This window comes from Littorina saxatilis, linkage group LG10, assembly GCF_037325665.1.
Source record: "Littorina saxatilis isolate snail1 linkage group LG10, US_GU_Lsax_2.0, whole genome shotgun sequence".
NCBI lineage: Eukaryota > Metazoa > Mollusca > Gastropoda > Littorinimorpha > Littorinidae > Littorina > Littorina saxatilis.
In genome coordinates this window covers 34579815-34604974 of record NC_090254.1, presented here as the reverse complement: position 1 = coordinate 34604974, position 25160 = coordinate 34579815, and the positions used below count along the sequence as shown (strand labels likewise).

The window sequence follows — 25160 nt, the reverse complement described above, 5'->3', positions numbered from 1 at the left end:
TTTTGATAAATAGCACATAAAATCAATGTGGGGCGTTGCTGAAAAGCTTGGCGTTATAAGCAATAGAACGTAATTGCTCATGCAGGTAGCTAGGAGGCTAATACATCTCTTCAGATGTTTAGTTGGCACACCCCCTAGAAAGGGTGAAGCCACCATCTGAACTGATCCCAACAGAGCGTTAAACTTCGAACAATACAGCGACGTCAAAAGACCAGCTCAACTGTATTTCCCCGATATATGTGTGCAACAAGAAAACCTTGACCCAGAAAAATTCCCGTCCCTTTAGCTGCCTGATTATGACTAGAACAGAATCATCTATTTGGAAAGCTCGATGTATCCTTCAGAAAGGCTTAACACTAAAGGATCAAGAGAGAAAATGTTTAGACCGATGTCCATGAGCCTCACAGTGTTAGCTACACAAAACAGCAAAGTTGAACTATTAACGCAAATATAATCACAGTTACAATTGTTGTATATGATTTTAATTCAGCGCAGATATTAAGGGAGGACCTGCGAACAGCGCTGACTATGATGCATATCCCCCCCCCCCCCCCCAACAAAAAAAAAAACAAGCACAGCAAGGTAAGTTATTTAAATGTTTTAATTTGTGACAAAACAATAGGTGGGAGAAACGAATCAATGTTATCTTGGTGAGTGTTTAACGGCTTCGCTACTGCAGGGACAAATGGAGGTAACTCGATACGGTCTATCCAAGCGGGAAAAAACTTCCGGGTGTATGTGTTGTATAAAGTTGTCTGCGGTCTTGCGTATTCATAGCATTGGTGCGGACAACTCACTGCGATTTGCGACGGACCTTCTTTGATTACAAGGTTTGTTTGTTTATATTAGTTGGTATAGTAGGCTACCGAGCAAAATTGAAATATAAGTCATATTCATGAAGTTGTCTGCAGGATTTTTGTTGATTTCTATTGAAACGAAGTCTCAAATAAAGTAAACAATCTATCAATAAAGAGGGACTTACTCTTTTGTGGGGGACAGGCACTCGCATGTGCGTACGCGCTTACAAACGCGCACATGCACGCAAGCACATTGATACACATAAACGGACATAATGTGTGTATACGATTTCCAATACACACACATGCAAACATACACACATACACAATCACATATCTTCATACAAAGACAATTTTAACATCAGATTGGGCTAGTTTTTCTCAAATATAAAGCATTCGTGTGTAAGGAAGACACTTGCTTGTGGGTGTTTTTTTCTGCCCAGAGGATTGTGTTTTAGGGGTTCAGAATCCGTCCGTAGTCCGTCTATCTGTTCGTGGTTAGCGATGCATTAGTTTGTACGCGCGAATCTGTCTGTCTGTCTGTCTGTCTGTCTGTCTGTCTGTCTGTCTCTCTCTCTCTCTCTCTCTCTCTCTCTCTCTCTCTCTCTCTCTCTATCTCTCTCTCTCTCTCATCCGGACCCCCCATTTCTCTCTCTTTCTCCCTCCCTCTCTCTCTCTCTCTCTCTCTCTCTCTCTCTCTCTCTCTCTCTCTCTCTCTCTCTCTCTCTCTCTCTCTCTCTCTCTCTCTCTCTCTGACTAAATGCGCGTGTGTTGTGTCAGATGTTTTTAGCGGTTGCATGCTTACATAAAGTATTTGTGTTTTGTGTTTTCTTTTGTATCAAATGTCAATGTAAAAGTACCAGTGGTGGAATCGGCTCTAGTTTCATTTTGCAATGTAGAGACAAACAACAGCATAGTGCACAACTCAAAACTGCTGAGCTCCTTTCTTCTTAACGTGTCAGTGGTCTACTCATATGCATACGTGACCAGTAGCTATCTCACACTTGTACATACATACGTGGCCTTCATAACAAAATGCCAGTGTCAACACCGTTAATCTCTGTTTGTTTATATATATTGTTGCTTATCAGTGAACAATTTTTTATTTTTTTCCCACACGTTTTTAATTCTTTTTGGTACACGACAACAACATCAGACAACAACATCAGACAACATCAGACAACAACATCAGACAACAACATCAGACAACAACATCAGACAACAACATCAGACAACAACATCAGACAACAACATCAGACAACAACATCAGACAACAACATCAGACAACAACATCAGACAACAACATCAAATAACATCAGACATACAAAACTATGCTATATGCATCTTCAAAAATACAAGAACAAAAACAAGGGGAAAGCACAATAAAGCATACAATCACAATAAAGCATACAGTCACACAGCCCATATTCAATACATTTCTAAATCATGTAAACAAGCTCTTCGTCTCCTTTCTTATCTTTCTATTTGATTATTTTGTAAAACTACTCATAACCACCGAGTCCTGTTCTCTGTTAAGCTGCTGCAAAATAAACAGACAATGTTTATGTCCAATTCTAAAATTTAAAAAAACCCATCTTTAACCTCATATTAACTCCAAAACCAAATTTCATCCTTACAAACTCAATTAGAAAAACAATCAATCATTTGACAATATCAGAGGTTTAAATGGGTACCACTCCAGAAGAAATTTATTATATGTAATATAATGACTCCAAAAATGACTCTTTACTATTAACCAAGGCCGGTTGCGCTAATTGATCGTTCACTGAATACTCTCCATATTTGTTTCCCCTGTTACATTGTATAGTATTTCCCCGCCTCAATGAGTATTAAAACTACCATGTCCTGTACAGACAAGGGGAAAGGACAACAGCATCAGAGCACGTCATTCAAGATGGCGGCGGCCGGTTTGCGCGTCATCCGGGGACCTGGATGGACTCAGGGCGAGGCCGACGGTGGAGAGGGTCACGTGGGCACCGTTGCTGCCGCGAGGGATGACGGGACGGCCCAGGTCACGTGGGACGGAGGTCAACAGGTCACCGTGAAGCCGGGGTCACGTGATCTAAGGGTGTTGGACAACGCCACGATCGGTAATGGACAATGTAATAAGTAAATAAACAGACACAAACAATTTTCAAGAAATAACGAATGGATAAATCAAAATCAATCAATCAATGAGGCTTATATCGCGCATATTCCGTGGGTACAGTTCTAGGCGCTCTGCAGTGATGCCGTGTGAGATGAAATTTTATACGGCCGTTGACTCAGATAAGTGCCAAGCAGACCAAAACCTCTACTGCAAAAGTTATACCAACTTTAGTTCAGTCGTTGAAGTCACCTAAGCTGTATATATACTTATTGATTCAGAATAGATCTTGCCTCTGAACAACATTTTGTATAAAAACCATTTACAAAAATAATCTTCACCAAAAAAATACAATGACACGATGTTTTTCTTCTTCGCGAAAATACACTTGTGTTTAAGATAAACCAAAAAAAGATATGTGTGTTTCACTTTTGTTTTTCAATTACTGTATCAACCCTGGGAATACCTATTTTGACACAATTCCTGTCCCATACTTCACCAGGAATCAGCCATCCCGGGGTCACGTGCGACGAATGTCACGAGACCAACATTGTGGGCATGCGCTGGAAGTGTGACGATTGCCATGACTACGACCTCTGCTCCATGTGTTACTTCAACGACAGCCATGACAGAACCCATCAGTTCATCAGATATGAGATCCCGAAGTGCACGCCGTGAGTATGGTCATCGTTCTTGACAAATATATATAAATATCATAAATATTTGTCATCTTTCTTTAACACAAATTCATTCACAACCAGCTGGGTAACAATAAACAATGTTCATATGTGACAAATCGAGGTAGTGAATGGGTTTGAGCGTCAGGTAAAACGTGGATTGTCAAAGTAGAAGCGAATCAGGTATCGGCCTCGGTCGATAAAGATGAAACCGAAGACGATATGCTGCGCTAGGACCGACAAAAAGACTGGTCTGTCAACAAGCCACCAAACAACTAAAAATGTCACATATTTTATCATGCTGGTTCGCGGGTTTGATTTTTGGGCAGGATAAACTCAGAATTCTGATTCTATCCGGCGATTTCTTTGATAGAATCGGAATTCCGATCTCAGCCAGATGAAATTAGACTGTTGGTCTTATCCAGTGAACTTCTGTCTGAGATCGAAATTCTGATTCTATCCAGCTATAACCGGATAATAGCCAGATGCCGATCTCAGCCATTGCATATGTGACAGGGGAGGCTACCGCTCCTTTCACAGCAGACTCTGCACCCGAGCTAGTTGTTGGGCTTTAAAAGTCAACACCGGTGTATTGTAGAATTCTGTTTGTGATAGGGTCTGGTGGTTTCCGATTGTATGTATGTTCATGGAAACCTTCGGGTTTGCATAACAGTTTTTATAGGGCTAAGAAATTAGCCCTAACATTTTCAATCCTGTTTGATTGCACTTCGCTTCCCAGTGGTCCCCCGGTTCGGAACTTCGGGACGAAGTTCATTTCAAACGGGGGCGATTGTGACAGGGGAGGCTACCGCTCCTTTCACAGCAGACTCTGCACCCGAGTTGTTGGCCTTTAAAGTCAACACCTGTGGATTGTAGAGTTCTGTTTGTGATGGGGTCTGGTGGTTTCCGATTGTCTGTATGTTCATGGAAACCTTCGGGTTTGCATAACAGTTTTTATAGGGCTAAGAAATTAGCCCTAACATTTTCAATCCTGTTTGATTGCATTTCGCTTCCCGAGGTGATCGTAGTGTTTCGGCACACGGTTACACATACTAAATAGAGAATACTACATGGCTTGTTGTGACGTCACTCTAGAAAGTAAAGCGAGACGTACACGTTCTCAAAAGTCTTCCAGGGGAAACAGTAAGCGCAAAAGTATTCATAGAAGGACGTTTGTCTCGGTGACTTTGCCATCAGGAGCAGTGGAAAATTACGTCCCCGCTAGACTGGATTGACACGACCTTATTTGCATGATATACTAACGTGTGAGTGTATGAATAAATAAATAAATAAATAAATAAAGTGTATGATTCGCTTGCGGCTTCGTGGCAGGCGGAAGAAAAAATCAGCCAGATAAGTTTTCGTTATTGTTTGTCTGTGCACTTAAAAGACCGTTGGGTCGATATATTTGTGAATGTATTGTTTTGTCAATAACAGACGTTCCAACAACCTACCTTTCTTCTTTTGTGATTATGTGTGAGTGTATGGCGTATATTTATGCCATGGAAGGTCTCTCTCACGTATGTAGGATAAACATCACAAAGATTGAACAAAATACAACGATTCATAGTTGCAACTGAAATCGTTTAAATAAAACATTGCCTATACAGTGGGACCTCCTTTTTAAGACTCCAAACTTAGGACCTCCCCCTTTTTAAGACTCCAAACTTAGGACCTCCCCCTTTTTAAGACTCCAAACTTAAGACCTTCCCCTTTTTAAGACTCCAAACTTAGGACCTCCCCCTTTTTTAAGACTCCAAACTTAAGACCTCCCCCTTTTTAAGACTCCAAACTTGGGACCTCCCCCTTTTTAAGACTCCAAACTTAGGACCTCCCCCTTTTTAAGACTCCAAACTTAGGACCTCCCCCTTTTTAAGACTCCAAACTTAGGACCTCCCCCTTTTTAAGACTCCAAACTTAAGACCTTCCCCTTTTTAAGACTCCAAACTTAGGACCTCCCCCTTTTTAAGACTCCAAACTTAAGACCTTCCCCTTTTTAAGACTCCAAACTTAGGACCTCCCCCTTTTTTAAGACTCCAAACTTAAGACCTCCCCCTTTTTAAGACTCCAAACTTGGGACCTCCCCCTTTTTAAGACTCCAAACTTAGGACCTCCCCCTTTTTAAGACTCCAAACTTAGGACCTCCCCCTTTTTAAGACTCCAAACTTAGGACCTCCCCCTTTTTAAGACTCCAAACTTAGGACCTCCCCCTTTTTAAGACTCCAAACTTAGGACCTCCCCCTTTTTAAGACTCCAAACTTAGGACCTCCCCCTTTTTAAGACTCCAAACTTAGGACCGCCCCCTTTTTAAGACTCCAAACTTAGGACCGCCCCCTTTTTAAGACTCCAAACTTAGGACCTCCCCCTTTTTAAGACTCCAAACTTAGGACCTCCCCCTTTTTAAGACTCCAAACTTAGGACCTCCCCCTTTTTAAGACTCCAAACTTAGGACCGCCCCCTTTTTAAGACTCCAAACTTAAGACCTCCCCTTTTTAAGACTCCAAACTTGGGACCTCCCCCTTTTTAAGACTCCAAACTTAGGACCTCCCCCTTTTTAAGACTCCAAACTTAGGACCTCCCCCTTTTTAAGACTCCAAACTTAGGACCTCCCCCTTTTTAAGACTCCAAACTTAGGACCTCCCCCTTTTTAAGACTCCAAACTTAGGACCTCCCCCTTTTTAAGACTCCAAACTTAGGACCTCCCCCTTTTTAAGACTCCAAACTTAGGACCTTCCCCTTTTTAAGACTCCAAACTTAGGACCTCCCCCTTTTTAAGACTCCAAACTTAGGACCTCCCCCTTTTTAAGACCTTGCTTTTCAGATTTTCTGTGCATAACCTCTGTGATTGTACCCACATTTTAAGACTCCCTCCTTTTTAAGACCTGACTTTTTCAGATTTTTGGAGGTCTTAAAAGGGGGATTCCACTGTATACAAGTGTATTGCGTTTGTTTCAGCGTGAAGATGGAGAAACGTAGCCGCAGCATGAAGATCCGGGTGATGGGTATCTACCCCGAGGCTACCGTGGTGCGCGGGAAAGACTGGGAGTGGGCGGACCAAGACGGTAAATTATGCAAAATGATGTCAAATGAAATAAAATACAAACACAACACTGCCAACGTTTCAAAATGAAGAATCAAGAAACAAGAAATGTAAGTTACTGTTATCAACAGCAGGATTGCCCACTACGTCGAGCTAGTGGTCTTTGGACTCGACAGACAAACAAATAAAAATGGCATAATAAGATTATTAGGAATAATGAATTGATCGAATTCAAAGGAGGAAATGTATGGCAAAATAAGGTTTTTTGTTTGTTTGTTTTCTTAACGCCCAGCCGACCACGAAGGGCCATATTAGTCAGAGCGGTGCTGCTTTGACATATAACGTGCGCCACACACAAGACAGAAGTCGCAGCACAGGCTTCATGTCTCACCCAGTCACATTATTCTGACACCGGACCAACCAGTCCTAGCACTAACCCCATAATGCCAGACGCCAGGCGGAGCAGCCACTAGATTGCCAATTTTAAAGTCTTGGGTATGACCCGGTCGGGGTTCGAACCCACGACCTCCCGATCACGGAGCGGACGCCTTACCACTAGGCCAACCGTGCCGGTGTACAATAAGGTGAAGAAATGTTAAACGAAACAAGATAAGATTAATCCATACATATCTTATTTAGAAGTGTTCGACAAAGCCTCTGACTAAAACACTTTGTCTTACTGTAAAGGCGGACCTTAATTGAATCCGAAGTCGACCTCGCGAAGACTTTGCAAACTCTTTTCACCGAAAACTCAGTCCTAAAGCTTCGTGTGGCCAGCTTCGCGGAGTATACTTCGTGTAGTCGACTTCGCCCGGTTAAGGACAAGCTGTCATCATTGTCTATTTTTACTGTTCCATTCGTTAAATTCCTTCCTGCGCTGTGTTGAAGGTGGCAAAGGCAAGGAAGGGGCGGTGACGGACCTGCTGACCCCTAGCACAGCCTCGGCCCGGTCCACAGTGAGGGTCACCTGGACCGGCAGTGGGGTCAGCAATGTGTACCGCCTGGGCTACAAGGGCAAGGTCGACCTGCAGTACACTGAGGAGTCGCCTGGGGGAGAGTGCTACCCGCAACATCTTCCTGTATTTGGTGAGAGGTTTTTGCTGTTGCCTGGGTGGCTATGATGAGGAACACAAGGGAAATAAGCAATGCGGGATTAGCTACGAAAGTGGAGATGAGGTATACAAACTGAGCTATACAAGCTTAAGGGAAAAGTTGACCTGCAGTTCCTAAGGAGTCGCTACTGCCACATCTTCCTGTCTTTGATGAGAGGTGTTGCTGTTTTCTGGAGCCGCCTGTATACAGGGGTTAAGGGACATCAAAGAGCTAGCGACAGAAGCAAAGTTTACACACTGGGCCGCAAGGGAAATCTAGGCCGGCAGTACCTCTGTGGTGCAGACTGCAATACGTACATTTTGTCTGCCTCTATTTTTTCAGACGGCAAGACGTACATTTGTCCTAAGACCATAATATTTCCCTCTATGGTGCAGACTGCGAGACGTACATTTGTCATAAGACCATAATATTTCCCTCTATGGTGCAGACTGCGAGACGTACATTTTGTCCTGAGACCATTATATTTCCCTCTGTGGTCCCGACTGCAAGACGTAGGCCTACCTGGGTCTTGACCATCTTGTTTCCCATGGTCAAGACTTTGAGACGTACATTTGTCCATAGAACATCTTATTTCCCTCCAGACTGCGAGACCCACATTAGTCTTTGGACCATCTTATATCCTTCTACAGTAAATCCTCACACTAACGACCGTTAAAAAGAGGGGTCTTTATTGGGAATTTGAGGGTAGATTTTCGTCACAGGGGAGGCAACTTCTTTTTGAGTGTTTTCTGTCACAGCGTTCTCTACTTTCCCACCTGCTGCACATAGACTCCTGGTCTTTGATTATTGATCGAACCTGTTGAGGTTTTTTTTCCACTCCCAAACTCTTTGTGATTCAATTTGCGCTTTCACCTTTGTTGCTTCTCTCTATGATTTACTCTATCTTCTGGCATCACAAGTCTTCTTCTTCTGCGTTCGTGGGCTGAAACTCCCACGTACACTCGTGGTTTTTTTTGCACGAGTGGAATTTTACGTGTATGACCGTTTTTTACCCCGCCATTTAGGCAGCCATACGTCGTTTTCGGAGGAAGCATGCTGGGTATTTTCGTGTTTCTATAACCCACCGAACTCTGACATGGATTACAGGATCTTTTTCGTGCGTACTTGGTCTTGTGCTTGCGTGTACACACGGGGGGGTGTTCGGACACCGAGGAAAGTCTGCACACAAAGTTGACTCTGAGAAATAAATCTCTCGCCGAACGTGGGGACGAACTCACGCTGACAGCGGCCAACTGGATACAAATCCAGCGCGCTACCGACTGAGCTACATCCCCGCCCTGGCATCACTGTGACAAGTTTCAGTTGCCGTTTTGTTGAAATCCAAAAACAGATAGACTGCCAACGTTCCAAAATTCAGGATTCGTTGTGTTGTTGAAGTCGCTATGTTAACACCACCTCTTTCCTCCGAAAGCGGCGTATGGCTGCCTAAATGGCGGGGTAAAAATGGTCATACACGTCAACATCCACTCGTGCCAAAACACAAGTGTGTGTGGGAGTTTCAACCCACGGACGCAGAAGAAGAACACCACCTCTCAACAACTGATTTCCGATTTTTGTGTGTGCCGTTGTCCAGATAGCAACACGTACAAAGGGTCAGCGGTGGTAGCGGCGGTGCCAGCCGGTGGACAGGGCGCTGCTTTCAGTGACGGGGACAGAGTCTACATTGATCTGCCTCAAGATCAGGTTCAGCAACTCCGTCTGACCCGCAGCGACATTGTGCAGGTACATCATGATTATTTCCCTTTACTCATCTGAACGTTTTGAATTCACTCCAGACTGTGACATATTTATACGAATGGAGACAAAAGCTATGTCTAGAAGAATGGACGTACAGACAGATATAAAGATATTCAAAACTGTGAGGAATAGTATCTCGCATCGAATCACAAAATGGCTGCAACCGCAAGTCTGAGAGGACCATCGTAATACAATTTCTGTCCCACCCGTTCTATCAGACCCACGAAATCTTAGTTTCAGTTATCAATTGCTTATTTCATTTAAACCCGTGGACGAAATGACTCGCTTTTTTTCAAGACGAATGCTAAAAAGCCATTCTTTCATTTGCCCAGAAAATCATGAGACTGAGAAATGCTTTCAATCAATAGACGATGTTTAGAAATAACTCCGTCGGGTGTATGTGTTCTGAAAGAGTGAAAGAGTGAATACCCTTGCTTTTTCTCGGACATATAAGGCCACAAAAAAAAATAGTCTGTTTACAGTAACCCGACCGACCCTATTTTTTTCGCGCGACCCTAGACTTTTTTTTTGGCATTTGGGGAAAAAAAAAATAAAACAAATTAAAAAAATTCCAAAATAACGTACAAATATGGTTTTTTGGAGAAAAAAAAAAATCCCGACCTACCGACCCTATTTTTTTGGCCTATGTAAACAGACCTCTTTTTTTTTGGCCTAAATCCACACGTGCTCCTGTCCACGTGTTTCAGACACACCCCTCACTAGCGATTGGCCCCTCCATCGTTTGTCCTAGTAAAAGCAAGGGTATTCACTCTTTCATAACCCATGCAAATCCGGTAGAGTTATTATCGGAATTCGTCTGTTGCGACGTTGAGACCGAAGAAGTCACTGTAAGACTTAAAATTGAAAAATCACGATTTTCTTAACCCAGATTCTGGACAAGGTGGGTCAAGTGCAGGGAGCTATGGCAACAGGGGAGGCCATCGTGGCCTTTGGACCAAGGAAGTTCAAGCTGTCTCACAGCATTCTGAAAAAGGTACGTGTAAAGTGTAAATTATTGGGGGGGGGGGGGGGGGGTAGGGGGTTGCATGTGACAGGGGTGGTGGATTTTGATGAAGGACTGGAAACTTCTTACCCTTCTGTTTTGTCCAACTAGCAGATACAGGGTGTCTGAGACTTCCGAGGTAGGGTCCTTCTATAACAAGCGGACTGACCCTCGATGTGGTCTCAGGCACTTTGTTCTCATCTTCTTCTGTGTTCATCGGCTGAAACTTCCACGAACATTCGTGTTTTTGCACGAGTGGGTTTTTACGTGTACGACCATTTTAGGCACTATGTTTTCTCTTTGCTTTGTTATTGCCCAAGGTCAGTCTCATCCCCAGTGAAAAACAGACGTCATCTTTCCCCCTGGCCTGGTCGTGAAAGACCACTAGAGAATCAAAGTGCATTATTATTTCAAAGTCAGTCAAGCTCACCTTTCTTTTCCTCTCTTTAAAACTCTAAGAGTGTGTGTGTTTGTGTGGATGTGTGTGTATGTTTGTGTGTGTGTGTGTGTGTGTGTGTGTGTGTGTGTGTGTGTGTCTGTGTCTGTGTATGCGGTGTGTGTGTGTGTGCGTTCGAGCGTGCGTGCGTGTGTGCGTTCGTGCGTGCGTGCGTCTGTCTGTATGTGTGTGTATCTGTCTGTCCGTCTGTCTGTCCGTCTGTCTGTCCGTCTGTCTGTCTGTCTGTCTGTCTGTCTGTTTGTCTGTCTGTCTGTCTGTCTGAAAGTCTGTCAAGCTTACTGTGTATGCAGGCTTACCTCCACCCATCCCCCCTCTCTACCTACCTACCTGTTTTGTTTACCTTTCTTACCTACCCACCTGCTGATATATACATGCTGCTTACAGGTGCCCGACCTGTCGAAGGGTGACCGCGTGAGGGTTCTGTCGGACGAGCGAAGGGTCGCAGCGTTTCAAGACGGACACGGTGGTTACAACCGTACCATGCGTCCGGTAAGGAGAGAGAGAGAGAGAGAGAGAGAGAGAGAGAGAGAGAGAGAGAGAGAGAGAGAGAGAGAGAGAGAGAGAGAGAGACACACACACACACACAGAGAGAGAATTTTGAACTTTGAACTTTATTTATTTATCGAGGGTAACAGAATAAGCAAAGTATACATGCTTTTTTTTTAAAGAGAGAGAGACAGATAGACAGACAGACAGACAGACAGACTGACAGGCAAAGACAGAGACAGAGAGAGAGAGAGATAGAGAGAGATAGTGAGACTGAGGAAGAGACAGAGAGACAGAGAGAGGAGGAACAGAGACACAGAGAGAGAAGGAGAGTGAGACAAAGACAAAGAGACAGACAGAGGGAGAGAAAGACAGAGACAGAGACAGAGAGAGACAGAGACAGAGACAGAGAGAGCGAGAGAGAGAGAGAGAGAGAGAGAGAGAGAGGGAGGAAGAGCGACAGAGACAGAGAATGACAAGGAAAGGACAATGACAATGACTAATCTTCAAATACAAAATCTAGGTAGCGTGTCAGACAAAATTTACAGCGGTTTAAATGTAACCTCACCTGTTCCTATGGCTGTATAAATACTAAAACTATATCTGACTTTCAACTCTTTTCACCCAGTCGCTGGGCAAGGTGGGCCAAGTGGGCAACATAGATGACGACGGGGATGTGGAGGTGGAGTTCAAAGATCACAAGTGGTGCTACAACCCAGCATGCCTCACGCCGGCTCCGGGACAGGCGGTTGATCCAGTTCGTAGTGGCGTTGGTGGTGGCGGCGATGCTGATTCAGATGACGAGGGAGGTTCGTTGATTAAAGATACAAGCCTCCCGTAAACCATCACAGATACTGTCAGGCTTTTACACATAGTACAAACACCCTTTCATTTAAACACTCACCGCTTGAGAACATCCTAGGTGCCCTCCGTAAAGAGCGAGCAATTTTCAAAGAATTTATTTTTGCGTGGTTTATCTTACTCCTGAGCCATCGTGAACCCGTGTGATCCAGTTTCCCCTTTTCACAATGTAGTCGTCAGTTAGTAATTTGAATGCGACTCGATGTGAGCTTATGTGCAATAGCACGTTATTGTGTACCTCTGACTATGCACGAAACAAACAGCTGTGGTTCACAAGAACTCTAGCGATGGCTTTTGACTGTGCAGAGTAACTGGCGATAGGCATAAACCGTCGTCTGCTACGAGAACCACGACCTTGCGTGACCCTGCTTCCGGGCTTTTCTTTTTTCAAACTTTCAAAACTTCGAATTGTACTGATCTTGTCTTGATGAAAAAAGAATTCTTTTATGATTTGAGAATGTTTGTGTAACAAGCTGTCAATTTATTATTTAGATTTTGAAAGTTATGTCTAGCGCCAAAACGCACCACGGTCCGATTGTCTCTGACAATCCACAAAATTAATTCTTTAAAAATTGCTTGCTCTTTACGTAGGGCACCTAGGATGTTCCCGTATGGTGAGCGTTCAAATGGAAGGGTGTTTGTACTGTGTGTAAAAGCCTGACAGTATCTGTGATGGTTTACGGGAGGCTTACTGTGCCTTTAATGGAGACATACCTGCAGCAATCAGCTCGGTGAAAATGCTACGTAATTTAAATTATGATAATTGATACCATTAATTAATTGGACTAGGGGTACTGTTTCGTTACGCACAATCTCCTGTGTCAGAGTCCCGATTCTGTTGATCGACTTAGTTAGTTGATGTCTATGTATAAACAGAAGCAAACCGGCTATCTCAGCAAAGAGATAATAATTGTAATGAAAATGAACATGAAAAGGATAACAGTGACTCGGCTAATCTTCTCCTTGTCGATCGCCTTTCACACTCGGATTGCAGCTCTGGAGATGAAGCTGGTGGTCTTCTGCAGAGCCAGAGGGCGAGCACCATATCTATGTTCAGTTCTGTCTCCGAGTGTCAGTTTGGCAGATGATGCGTGGTACAGTGATTTGTTCGAGAAGCGCCATGCAGGCTCCATTCCGGCCTCCGACTTCTTCAGCCCTTTAAGTTTTCTGTAGGGGCTGCCCCACCCTTAGCTCCTGACCCGTATGACCTACTCTGAGAGCACAGGCTGAGGGGCGCAATGGTTTGGTGGTAAGAGCCTCAAAAGCGGAAGGTCGTGGGGGTTCGAATCGCAGCTGCGCCTGGTGGGTTAAGGTGGAGATTTTTTTGTTCTCCCGGGTCAACTTATGTGCAGATCTGCTGGTGCCTTACCCCCCTTCGTGTGTACACGCAAGCACAAGACCAAGTGCGCACGGACAAGATCCTGTAATCCTTGTCAGAGTTCGGTGGGTTATAGAAACACAAAAATACCCAGCGTGCTTCCTCCGAAAGCGACGTATGGCTGCTTGAATGGCGAGGTAAAAACGGTCAAACACGTAGCCTTCCACTTGTGCAAAAAACACGAGTGTACGTGGGAGTTTCAGCCCACGAACACAGGAGAAGAAGAAGAAGAGAGCACAGGCTAATGACCTTGAACTGTTCACAGGAGATTCTGGCGTCAACATGCTGGGGCAGCTGGTGGGGGCGATCGCCATGGCGGCTGCCGTCCAGAGAGCCACACAGGGCATGGGCAACATGATCTTCCTCAAGGCTGTCATCGACAACGACGTGTCTGCCGTCAGGCAGCTCCTCGTCAAGGAACCCAGACTGGTCAGCGGTTGTTGTGTTGTGTTACAGTGGAACCCCTGTTTTAAGATCCCCCACCCCGTTTGAGTATCCCATTTCAAGACCCCGGCCTTCTAGATTTCTTGTTGATAACCTCCATACATTTACTTACATTTTTAGACTTTTTCCTTTTATATACCTGTTTTTTTCAAATTTTGGAGGTCTGATAATAGGGGCCCACTGATGTCATTCTTCTGTTCCATCTCTATTTACTGTGAAGTTCGTTTTAGGACGACAAAATTAAAAGAGACGATGCGAGATGCGCTTCACCACCTAGATCGACCAAATCCGTCTCATAGCAAGCCATTTAAATCAAAAGTTTGAGAGCAAAAAGTGTTTTCAATCATAAACAAAAATGTATCTTACTACAAAGCATTTCACTCAGACCAGTATTTCTGTCGCGAAAAGTGATTTAATTTTATTTTAAGTTTATTCTATTTTCACTAGAGAGTGTTGGGTGTGTGCTGTGCAGGTGGGAGCCTCAGAGCAAGGAGTGGGTGCGATACACATCGCTACCAACCTGGGACACATGCAGATCACGCAGCTTCTCGTGGACAACGGGGCCAAGATCAACGAGCAGGACAAAGATGGCGACACGCCACTAATCGCGGGCATGTAAGTTGTTATACATGTATTATAATTAGACAGTCTATGAGATAGTTCTTAAGTCAGGTACCTAGGGTTGACTATTCATCATTAGTCCAGCACCGGAAATAAAGGAATGTCCTCATTTGGCCAAGACTCTTAGACTATTATATAGAAAGCAATTTCCTGCGTTTTATCCTTCAGCATTCAATCATGTTCGCATCTGTTTTCGGCCCCCCGCGGGTTAGGGGGAGTCCCATATTGGTTGGGACGAGAAAGAATTTACCCGATGCTCCCCAGCATGTCCTAAGAGGCGACTAACGGATTTTGTTTCTCCTTTTACCCTTGTTAAGTGTTTCTTGATAGAATATAGTCAATGTTTGTAAAAGATTTTAGTCAAGCAGTATGTAAGAAATGTTAAGTCCTTTGTACTGGAAACTTGCATTCTCCCAGTAAGGTCATATATTGTACTTCGTTGCAAGTCCCTGGAGCAAATTTTTGATTAGTGCTTTTGTGAACAAGAAACAATTGACAAGTGGTTCTATTCCATCTCCCCCCTTCCCTCCGTCGCGATATAACCTTGAATGGTTGAAAACGACGTTAAACACCAAATAAAGAAAGATCTGTTTTTGTTTTCAACCGTCTTAGTTATTTTTTTCTCTATTGTTTGCAAAATATTTCACCAAACAGGAAGTATGACGCAATAGCGGGCTACCTCATCAAGAAAGGCTGTGACGTCAACGCGGCGAACAAGGTTGGTCAGACAGCCAGTCACAGGGCGGCAGGCTACGGACATGCGCCCATCTTGCGTCTGTTGATGGCGCGTGGAGCAGACTTTAATGCCACGGTAATATTAGTTAACTTTGATTCCATTTCTGTTCTTGTTGTTGTTATTGGGGTGTGCATCAGTATTTTTTTTGTCTGTGTGTTCTCTGTGCATCAAAATGCTCCGAATGTTTGCTTGCTTTGATAATTAAAGGGTGTGGGATAGAAAGTGCTGCATGCACAAACAAACAAAAACAAACAAAAAGAACTGATATCTGAACGTTTATCTTTGCAGTTAGGCCACGTTTTTATTTGGCAGAAGTTTTCAATTGCCGCAGAGATTTTAAGGCGTAAAGGGCAGGGTAAAAACGGTGCAAAAACACGAATGAACGTTTCAGCCCATGAACGCAGAAAAAGAAGAAGAAGAAGAAGAAGAAGATGAAGAAGAAGGCGTAAAGAATGACACAACAATTACAAGAACAAAGTCATCTAATCACAAAACAACTATGTACCTTTCGGAAAAGAACCGTGATTGGTTCATTTACTTTCATTGACAACTTTTTAATCCAACCGCAGGACAAAGATGGAGACACACCTCTTCACGACGCGATTGCAAATGGCCGCTCGGCTGCAGCGGAGGTTTTGATTGGTTGCCCCAAGACAGACCCGAGACGCAAGAACAAAAAAGGTTTTACCCCTCTGCAGTTCTCTGCATTCAAAGGAGATGCCTCGTGAGTGTGGAGATGTGTATCAAATAATCATTCTTTTTTGTTTGCTTATTTGTTATTGCTATTGGGAAGCTCAGCTTAGAAATGGGAGTCTGTAATATCAGAAAATTTAAATATTGGATCAAACCGTGGGTTACACCAAATTTTTAGTGCTTATTTCAAAGGCACAGTAAGCCTCCCGTAAACCATCACAGATACTGTTAGGCTTTTACACACAATACAAACACCCTTTCATTTGAACACTCACCGCTTGAGAACATCCTAGGTGCCCTCCGTAAAGAGCGAGCAATTTTCAAAGAATTTATTTTTGCGTGGTTTATCTTACCCCTGAGCCATCGTGAACCCAGTTTCTCTTTTTCACAATGTTGAGGGCCCCAAAGGGGGGGTATCATCACGATCACGGGAAGGGAAATTTTAGCTTTCACGATCACAGTTACCTTGATTTTTGTTTTCACGATCACAAACACCTTGACGAATAGAGGATCATAGAGTGATACAGCTGTGAAAAATGTACGTTGAAAATAAAATGCTTTGCAATAATGCCCATCACGATCACGAAAACAAATGACGATCACGATCACGAGACTTGATTTTTGTGTCATCACGGATCACGGGCAAAGTCCCATCACGATCACAGAAATGGAAATTTCGGCAATCACGGTCACAGAAAGGTCAAAAAACGCCAATCACGATCACGATTTTAAACCCTTTGGGGCCCTCAATGTTGTCGTCAGTTTGTAATTCGCTGTGAGCTTATCTGCAATAGCACGTTATTATGTACCTCTGACTATGCACGAAACAAACGGCTGTGGTTCACAAGAACTCTAGCAATGGCTTTTGACTGTTCAGAGGAACATAAACCGTCGTCTGCTACGAGATCCACGACCTTGCGTAACCCTGCTTCTGGGCTTTTCTTTTTTCAAACTTTCAAAACTTCGAATTGTACTGATCTTGTCTTGATGAAAAAAGAATTCTTTTATGATTTAAGAATGTTTGTGTAACAAGCTGTCAATTTATTGTTTAGATTTTAAAAGTTAGGTCTAGCATCAAAACGCACCACGGTCCGATTGTGTGAGGAGACAATCCGCAAAACTAATTCTTTGAAAATTGCTCGCTCTTTACGAAGGGCACCTAGGATGTTCCCGTTCGGTGAGCGTTCAAATGGAAGGGTGTTTGTACTGTGTGTAAAAGCCTGACAGTATCTGTGATGGTTTACGGGAGGCTTACTGTGCCTTTAACCAACAAAAACACAAATCCTTTATTCAGATGTGACTTTAAAATTAAGGAAAATCAATTTATTCTGTATAAATCTTAAGACTGCAAAATGTAGGTTTTCAAGTGACAACGGAACATTTCATCAGGGCTCCCTGTTCTACCTCGAGGGTCCCGTCTCTCTCTCTCTCTCTCTCTCTCTCTCTCTCTCTCTCTCTCTCTCTCTCTCTCTCTCTCTCTCTCTCTCTGTCTCTCTCTGTCTCTCTCTCTCTCTCTCTCTCTCTCTCTCTCTCTCTCTCTCTCTCTCTCTCTCTCTCTCTCTCTCTCTCTCTCTCTCTCTCTCTCTACTGCGAGATTTTGTTTGCGTAGACGTGAGGAATCTTGGTCAAATTTTTTCTTCCGATCTTTTTCTTCGTAGAATTGCAGACCTGCTGGTTCGCAAAGATCGCAATCTAGTGAACGAACAGAAAGAAGATGGCTTCACAGCCCTGCACATCGCAGCTATAAATAACCACACTGACGTCATGAAAGTCCTCATTGAAAAGGTGAGCACCATAGTAAGACTGCATATATTTGTGTCAAAAGTCAAAAACAAAAATGAATAAATTCCGAGTTATACATGACACCTTCTGTTTTGGACATCCATTGTGTTACCCTTAAAAATGTTTACTTTGTGTTCAGCCTTTACTCACGCCGGTATTTGTGTACAGTTCCGAAATGCATCTTATTGAACTGATGGCGGGAAAGTTTCTTATATATGCCACGCTACAAGAGTCTACGATGTATAGGTAGATGAATTAATGTTTGTGAAATACTGTATGATTATGTATACATTGAGGTGCTTTGGTTTAAGAAGTATTACGTAAGTCAGAAATTGAGTGTGCGATTGACGGAAAAATAGTGTTTTTATCAAGGGGTGAGCAGCTACATAAACTGTGGCAAAAAGAGCAGAGTTGGATGGAGAAACGTCGTAAATGGCCTATGCTCCGTTGGGGGCAAAGGGCCCTAGTAAAGTAAGTAAGGGCCCGTGAGTGAGTCAGTCAGTGACTCAGCGACCAACTGACTGACTGACTGACTGACTAATTGACTGACTGACAGACTAAATGTAAGCTTACTTTGGTGACCTATAATGCATTCCCAGATTTATTTTCGTACAGGGGAAAGCCAACGTGGACACGAGGTCACAGAAGAAGCAGACCGCCCTCCACCTGGCCACTCAGGAGGCCTACATGGACGCTGTCCAGCTTCTGGTCAAACACGGTCAGTGAAACATCCACAAACAGATAAATAGTTAAAACTATCCGCTAAAGTTCCAAAATTCAGATTCATAAACAAGAATTGTAGGCTATTGGAACGTTCAACTTTATTATTGACAAAACCAAACGTTTCAATTACAATTCTAATTTAGGTCATATCAAACTATATCGTAGTTCAGTCCAGTCACATGTTATTTTACCGACATTATCTCAGGAACGTGTATCAAAGTACCGGTTGCTTGAAATACCTTACTCTTTTGGCCTTATTGCAGTGGGGATATATCATAGACTTTAAATTCACATCTGTCATATTGCCTGTGATTTGGGTTGTTTACAAGAGAGCGCGTGTGCAGACAGGAAAATTAAAGTGTACGAACGTCACGTGCAGGGGCGGACGTGAACGCCAAAGACAGTGACGGTGACCGCCCTCTACACATCCTCATGTGCTCACACACCGGCCGTATCCAAGGCGGAGATCTGGTCAGTGCTGTCTCTTTCTTTTGCTGGTTAGCTGGGTAGAGATGCACGAACTGTGAAAGCAGGGTGCCACCCAAACGGAAGAGAACAAACCGCGGGGTCTGATTCGTTGAAATCAAAACAAATTTCTATTTCAACCAAACCGACCCCACGGCTGCGTACCACCCATCTGGGTAGCACCCACATCGCTTTGTACAACTCAGTCCTGGTTGCTTAGTGGATTGGTTGGTTGGCTGATTACACCTACTTCGGACAGGGTATAAGGACTCCGTCATACAAAACCGTGCCAGAGTACACTGCTCAGTCATGGACATTGAGACCACTGGTGGCCAATGCCTAGTACACAGTTAAGGGTTGCAACGAGGACCAATCAGAACGCAGCCTGAAAATCTCGTTTCGGTGAAAGGTTCTGAACGAGAGTTGATTTCCCATGAGGCTTCTGGTTTAATCTGGATTTGTTGGTGTGCTGATTAGTTAGTTGATTGGTTGGTTATTTGGTTCATTGGTAGTTTGGTCGGTTTGCTGGGTAATTGGCTGTTAACCCCTCACACAAGACTTGACTGTTTTTCAGTTTCTGATGCTGTTGGTGGGCCAAGCTCCCAAGGTGAAGGAGGAGGAGAGGGTGCGCATCGCGTGTTACCTGCTGCAGGCCGGCGCCGACCCGCAGGCCAGAAACGACTCCGGCAAAACGGGGCTGGAAGTCTGTGGCAGCCAGGCCATCGTGGAGGCGGTCAGGCGATTCCTCGCTGCCAAGTGAGTTAGTTTGAGAGAAAGAGAGAGTCATAAAGAGTGAGGGGGGTGGGGGGGTATCAGGCGCAATATTTGTAAGATGGCAATAAAGATCTGTTCAGGGTGTCAGGAGATTTTTCACTGCTAAGAGAGAGAGAGAGAGAGAGAGAGAGAGAGAGAGAGAGAGAGAGAGAGAGAGAGAGAGAGAGAGATTATGTAAATGTAAGAACAACATGGTCAAGACAATCTTTGACGTCTATGGTAGCCAGACCAATATATAGTCTGGATCATTTTTCATTTTTATTTTCATTTTCATTACTTTTTTGTCCCATCGCTGGGAAATTCGGGTCGCTTCCTCCCAGCGGAAAGCTAGCTATTTCAAAAGTTTTTAGTGAGCTCTGGTTGCTTATTCATTAACACAAAGCATCGATCAATTCAAGTTCTCCGCATATGTCTGTCCCCAAAACACAGTCCAGCGTTGAACAACCCCCAGAGGCCAACATCAGCTGTCCTTGCCAGACAGCGCACTGTTACGGCCAGTGACCTGTGCCGGAAGTGCTGTACGCGACGTGCAAGCATCCTATTGGTTCCCTGCGGCCACAAGGCGGCGTGCCAGTCGTGCTGTTCCAACCTGCGTGCATGCCCCCAGTGCGACAGCTTCGTCAAGAGCATGCATGATGAGAGTAGGTCGTCTTTTATTCTACGTCAACCGATTTAATTATTTCATTGATGGTTTATTTCATTTTTCTCACTTTTCTCAATCATTTTTAGGGGCTACAGAGCCGTGAAATATCGTGTATACAAAACAGGAGAACTTAAGTTAAACTCATAACTTCATTCATTTCGGTCGAGGTTTTTTCCTTGCAGTGAGCGGTCTGTTTTTTGTACAATGTACATATGTTAGTCTTTGTCCAGTTTACTTCTGAGTGCCCGGATGTTGTTGGGTGTTGGGTGTTCATTTGTGTATTTAGAAAATGTCTTCTTGTTGGTGCTAATGATTCTGCTCTTGTATATTCCTGTATTGTTGTTCAGTTGTTGTTGCTGCTGCTGCTGCTGCTGCTGTAGCTGCTTTTACTGTTTTTTGTTTTTTTACATTTAGTCAAGTTTTGACTAAATCTTTTAACATAGAGGGGGGAATCGAGACGAGGGTCGTGGTGTATGTGTGTGTGTGTGTGTGTGTGTGTGTGTGTGTGTGTGTGTGTGTGTGTGTGTGTGTGTGTGTGTGTGTGTGTGTGTGTGTGTGTGTAGAGCGATTCAGAGTAAACTACTGGACCGATCTTTATGAAATTTTACATGAGAGTTTCTGGGTATGATATCCCCGGACATTTTTTTCATTTTTTGGATAAACGTCTTTGATGACGTCATATCCGGCATTTTGTAAAAGTTGAGGCGGCACTGTCACACCCTCATTTTTCAATAAAATTGATTGAAATTTTGGCCAAGCAATCTTCGACGAAGGCCGGACTTCGGTATTGCATTTCAGCTTCTAGGCATAAAAATTAATTATTGACTTTGGTCATTAAAAATCTGAAAATTGTAATTAAAATTATTTTTTTATAAAACGATCCAAAATTACATTTATCGTATTTTTCATCATTTTCTGATTCCAAAAACATATAAGTATGTTATATTTGGATTAAAAACAAGCTTCAAAAATTAAAAATATAAAAATTATGATTAAAATTTAATTTCCGAAATCGATTTAAAAACAATTTCATCTTATTTCTTGTCCGTTCCTGATTCCCAAAACATATAGATATGATATGTTTGGATTAAAAACACGTTCAGAAAGTTAAACAGAATAGAGATATAGAAAAGCGTGCTATCCTCCTCAGCGCAACCGCTACAGCGCTTTTCTGGATTGTTAATGTCACTGCCTTTGCCCCGAGCGGTGGCAGGTCTTGCGGAAAAAATGCAATGCGTTCAGTTTCATTCTGTGAGTTCGACCGAGCTTGACTAAATGTTGTATTTTCGCCTTACGCGACTTGTTATATGTTTCAATTCAGTCTTTCGCAAAATAAATTCATTTAATGTTTTCTTTCAGGCGGCAAAGACATCAAAGACAAGTGCTCAGTGATGTAGACCTCACGCTGGGTCAAAGGTTAAAGGACATGAGATCGTCGAGTCAAGGACAACATAAATTACACGTCGTGACAGATAAAAGAACCCCTACAGCTTTCAAATTGACCCACAATGACTGTGGCCAGTGTAAGAAAGAAGACATACCTTAGTGATATGCAACTATAGTTAATTATAGCAACATTTACGAAGAAGACGTTCCATTCTGTCTGAAAGACGGAATACAATTGATTATATTAGCAGCACACATGTTTCTCTCGACGTTATGTTGTACATATTATCCTGTCATTCTTTTATATAAATATAAATATAAATACACTTTATTATTCTTTCTCTATGTAGGTACTTTACTTCTCATATTTTATCCATGAACATTTGACATGATGTTATGCGTTATGGCCTGTGGTAAGTATACATTATACTTTGCTTTGCCTTGGATATGAAACTACTGCTTTTCTTAGTAGGTTTTTGTCTGTGTGTTTATTTGCTCGTTTGATGGGCTTAACGTACATATGTTTGAAGAAATAAACAATGTGTGTTTGTTTTTCTTTGCTTTTGTTTGTTTGTTTTATTTGAAAGTCCGGACGGCGTTATGAAATGATGATGTTCAGGGTTCCCCAAAGCGCGCGTTCATGCGTCCTATACGCACTAGAAGCCGAAAACACGTACTAAAAATATATGGAGGGGGTCCCTGGACGCACTAGATTATAAAAGAGCGGGTCCTAGGACGCACTAAATTTCCTTTATTGTGCGTACCGTAGATACCATTTTCAGACTGCAATCGACACTTTGCAGTACACTATACGTGACCACAATGTTTTATACAAGTACACTGGGACTTTTCGGCTTTTGGGACCCTCTAAAATACTGCAGTGGGGGTCCATGAACCCTCTACAATTTAAAAGTGGGGGTCCCGGGACGCACTAGGAGAGGCGTCCGTGGGGAGCCCTGATGTTCTTTTTTCATTTGTTTGTTTCTTTGTCTGCTGAGACAGTGACAAAAGGTCAGGTGTCATGTCTACTGTCCCGAATGACACACGGTTTCTGACATTTCACCATTGCCAACAGAATAAACAAATAAGAAATAGGTAGAAAATGAATGTGAAAACTGACTTTAATTGTTGATCAGTATTTTCTATATCATTAACAAATAATCTACTTACACATAGCTGTTTGGCAAATGTATGTTGCATGGAACACACTGACATGAAAGTGGAAGATGTTTTTCCCTCTAGAGAAACTACATATCAAGTTACACTTTTTGTGCTCTTCCATTCCAGTTGGCAATCAATTGTTAACGCATGTTATTAGAAAAAATAGAACGAAAACAGATTAGATAGAATGAAAAATGTACTGGTGATGTCATTTGGGACATACTGACATGAAAACGTCACCTTTTGTCATTGTCTCTGCTCTAATTTACATTTTGAAATACAAAAGTGTATGAGCATCGGATCAAATAAAGAGGATGATTATACGCTGGTGTTTAAGTACATTAGGTTAATCCATGTTAGAAAATGCCTCTACCCTCCTTTCACTGTTCATTTTGTTTATGTGTAATTTTACTGCTATAATTCCTATACAAATGTGTGTTATGTATATGTGTATATATTTTTACGTATGTGTGAACGTGATGTTTATTGAATTAAAAGCCCCACAATGATGTGCATGGCAAAATAAAAATAATAAATTTATATAATTTTTTTTTTAAATGCCTGCTTTATCATCGAAGTAACGTTTTTACTCGCTAAACAAATTACTAAAAAATATTGGTCTCTCAATCCTGAGGTCAGTGTTATATTTGCTTACTTGATATGTGTTGCACCAGTTACTTTTCAGATTGTATTATATGCACTAAAAACTAAAGTCAATCGTCAATCAATCAATCAATATGAGGCTTATATCGCGCGTATTCCGTGGGTACAGTTCTAAGCGCAGGGATTTATTTTTAATTTTTTTTAAATTTTTATTTTATGCAATTTATATCGCGCACATATTCAAGGCGCAGGGATTTATTTATGCCGTGTGAGATGGAATTTTTTTACACAATACATCACGCATTCACATCGGCCAGCAGATCGCAGCCATTTCGGCGCATATCCTACTTTTCACGGCTTATTATTCCAAGTCACACGGGTATTTTGGTGGACATTTTTATCTATGCCTATACACTTTTTCGTGGGATCTTTAACGTGCACACCCCAATGTAGTGTACACAAAGGGACCTCGGTTTTTCGTCTCATCCGAAAGACTAGCACTTGAACCCACCACCTAGGTTAGGAAAGGGGGGAGAAAATTGCTAACGCCCTGACCCAGGGTCGAACTCGCAACCTCTCGCTTCCGAGCGCAAGTGCGTTACCACTCGGCCACCCAGTCCACTCGTACATGTCAAGCAGGATTATCCACAGTATTGGACACGAATCGTGACTCTTCGTAGTCTGTACCTGGATGTTCTTAAGGATCGTAACTCATTCTCAACTTGTATTCTAATTATATTTCTCGTATTCGATGTTATGAGGATCTAAGAGAGACGTTTTAAAGTTTATTTCGTGTGCTCTCACAAACTGTACACTGGGCTATATAGTAGGAATTGCATGTAAGAATAATATGTTATTGTAGAAACTACCGAGAAGAGCATTATCTATAACTCCGCACACAAACAAATGTCTAATGTGGAATTGTAAGTGCCAGAACTCTCAGTCAACAAGCTTGTTTGAAAGAATCGGACACATGAAGGCAAACTCAGCATTGTTTAATGTACATATTAAACGTGAAGCGGTCTGAGCGATGAAAATAAATCGAACAATTATGTATTAAAAGTACTGAGCCGGTCCATGCGATAGTTTTCTGCAATGCACATTTGTTTCTGTGTCTTTTTACATTTAGTCAAGTTTTGACTAAATGTTTTAACATAGAGGGGGAATCGAGACGAGGGTCGTGGTGTATGTGTGTGTGTGTGTGTGTGTGTGTGTGTGTGTGTGTGTCTGTCTGTGTCTGTGTCTGTGTCTGTGTCTGTGCGTGTGTGTGTGTAGAGCGATTCAGACTAAACTACTGGACCGATCTTTATGAAATTTGACATGAGAGTTCCTGGGTATGAAATCCCCAGAAGTTTTTTCATTTTTTCGATAAATGTCTTTCATGACGTCATATCCGGCTTTTTGTAAAAGTTGAGGCGGCACTGTCACACCTTCATTTTTCAATTAAATTGATTGAAATTTTGGCCAAGCAAT

The 25160-nt window shown here is 42.7% G+C and overlaps 1 protein-coding gene across 1 annotated transcript in view; it reads left to right on the top strand.

Moving 5' to 3' along the window:
* Window positions 1–729: 729 nt before the first annotated feature.
* LOC138978652 (E3 ubiquitin-protein ligase MIB2-like) overlaps window positions 730–25160 on the top strand; it is a 25353-nt gene continuing 922 nt past the window's right edge. The window contains exons 1-19 of the mRNA XM_070351427.1: window positions 730–830; window positions 2672–2908; window positions 3407–3578; window positions 6537–6643; window positions 7510–7707; window positions 9308–9456; window positions 10361–10465; window positions 11316–11420; window positions 12046–12226; window positions 13922–14085; window positions 14573–14715; window positions 15376–15532; window positions 16027–16181; window positions 17809–17935; window positions 18548–18650; window positions 19035–19126; window positions 19695–19876; window positions 20324–20535; window positions 21897–25160. The exon at window positions 21897–25160 is cut by the window's right edge and continues 922 nt beyond it. Coding sequence (XP_070207528.1) covers window positions 2713–2908; window positions 3407–3578; window positions 6537–6643; window positions 7510–7707; window positions 9308–9456; window positions 10361–10465; window positions 11316–11420; window positions 12046–12226; window positions 13922–14085; window positions 14573–14715; window positions 15376–15532; window positions 16027–16181; window positions 17809–17935; window positions 18548–18650; window positions 19035–19126; window positions 19695–19876; window positions 20324–20535; window positions 21897–21934 — 2586 coding nt within the window. The 5' untranslated portion in view covers window positions 730–830; window positions 2672–2712 and the 3' untranslated portion in view covers window positions 21935–25160. The remainder of the gene's footprint in view (window positions 831–2671; window positions 2909–3406; window positions 3579–6536; window positions 6644–7509; window positions 7708–9307; window positions 9457–10360; window positions 10466–11315; window positions 11421–12045; window positions 12227–13921; window positions 14086–14572; window positions 14716–15375; window positions 15533–16026; window positions 16182–17808; window positions 17936–18547; window positions 18651–19034; window positions 19127–19694; window positions 19877–20323; window positions 20536–21896) is intronic.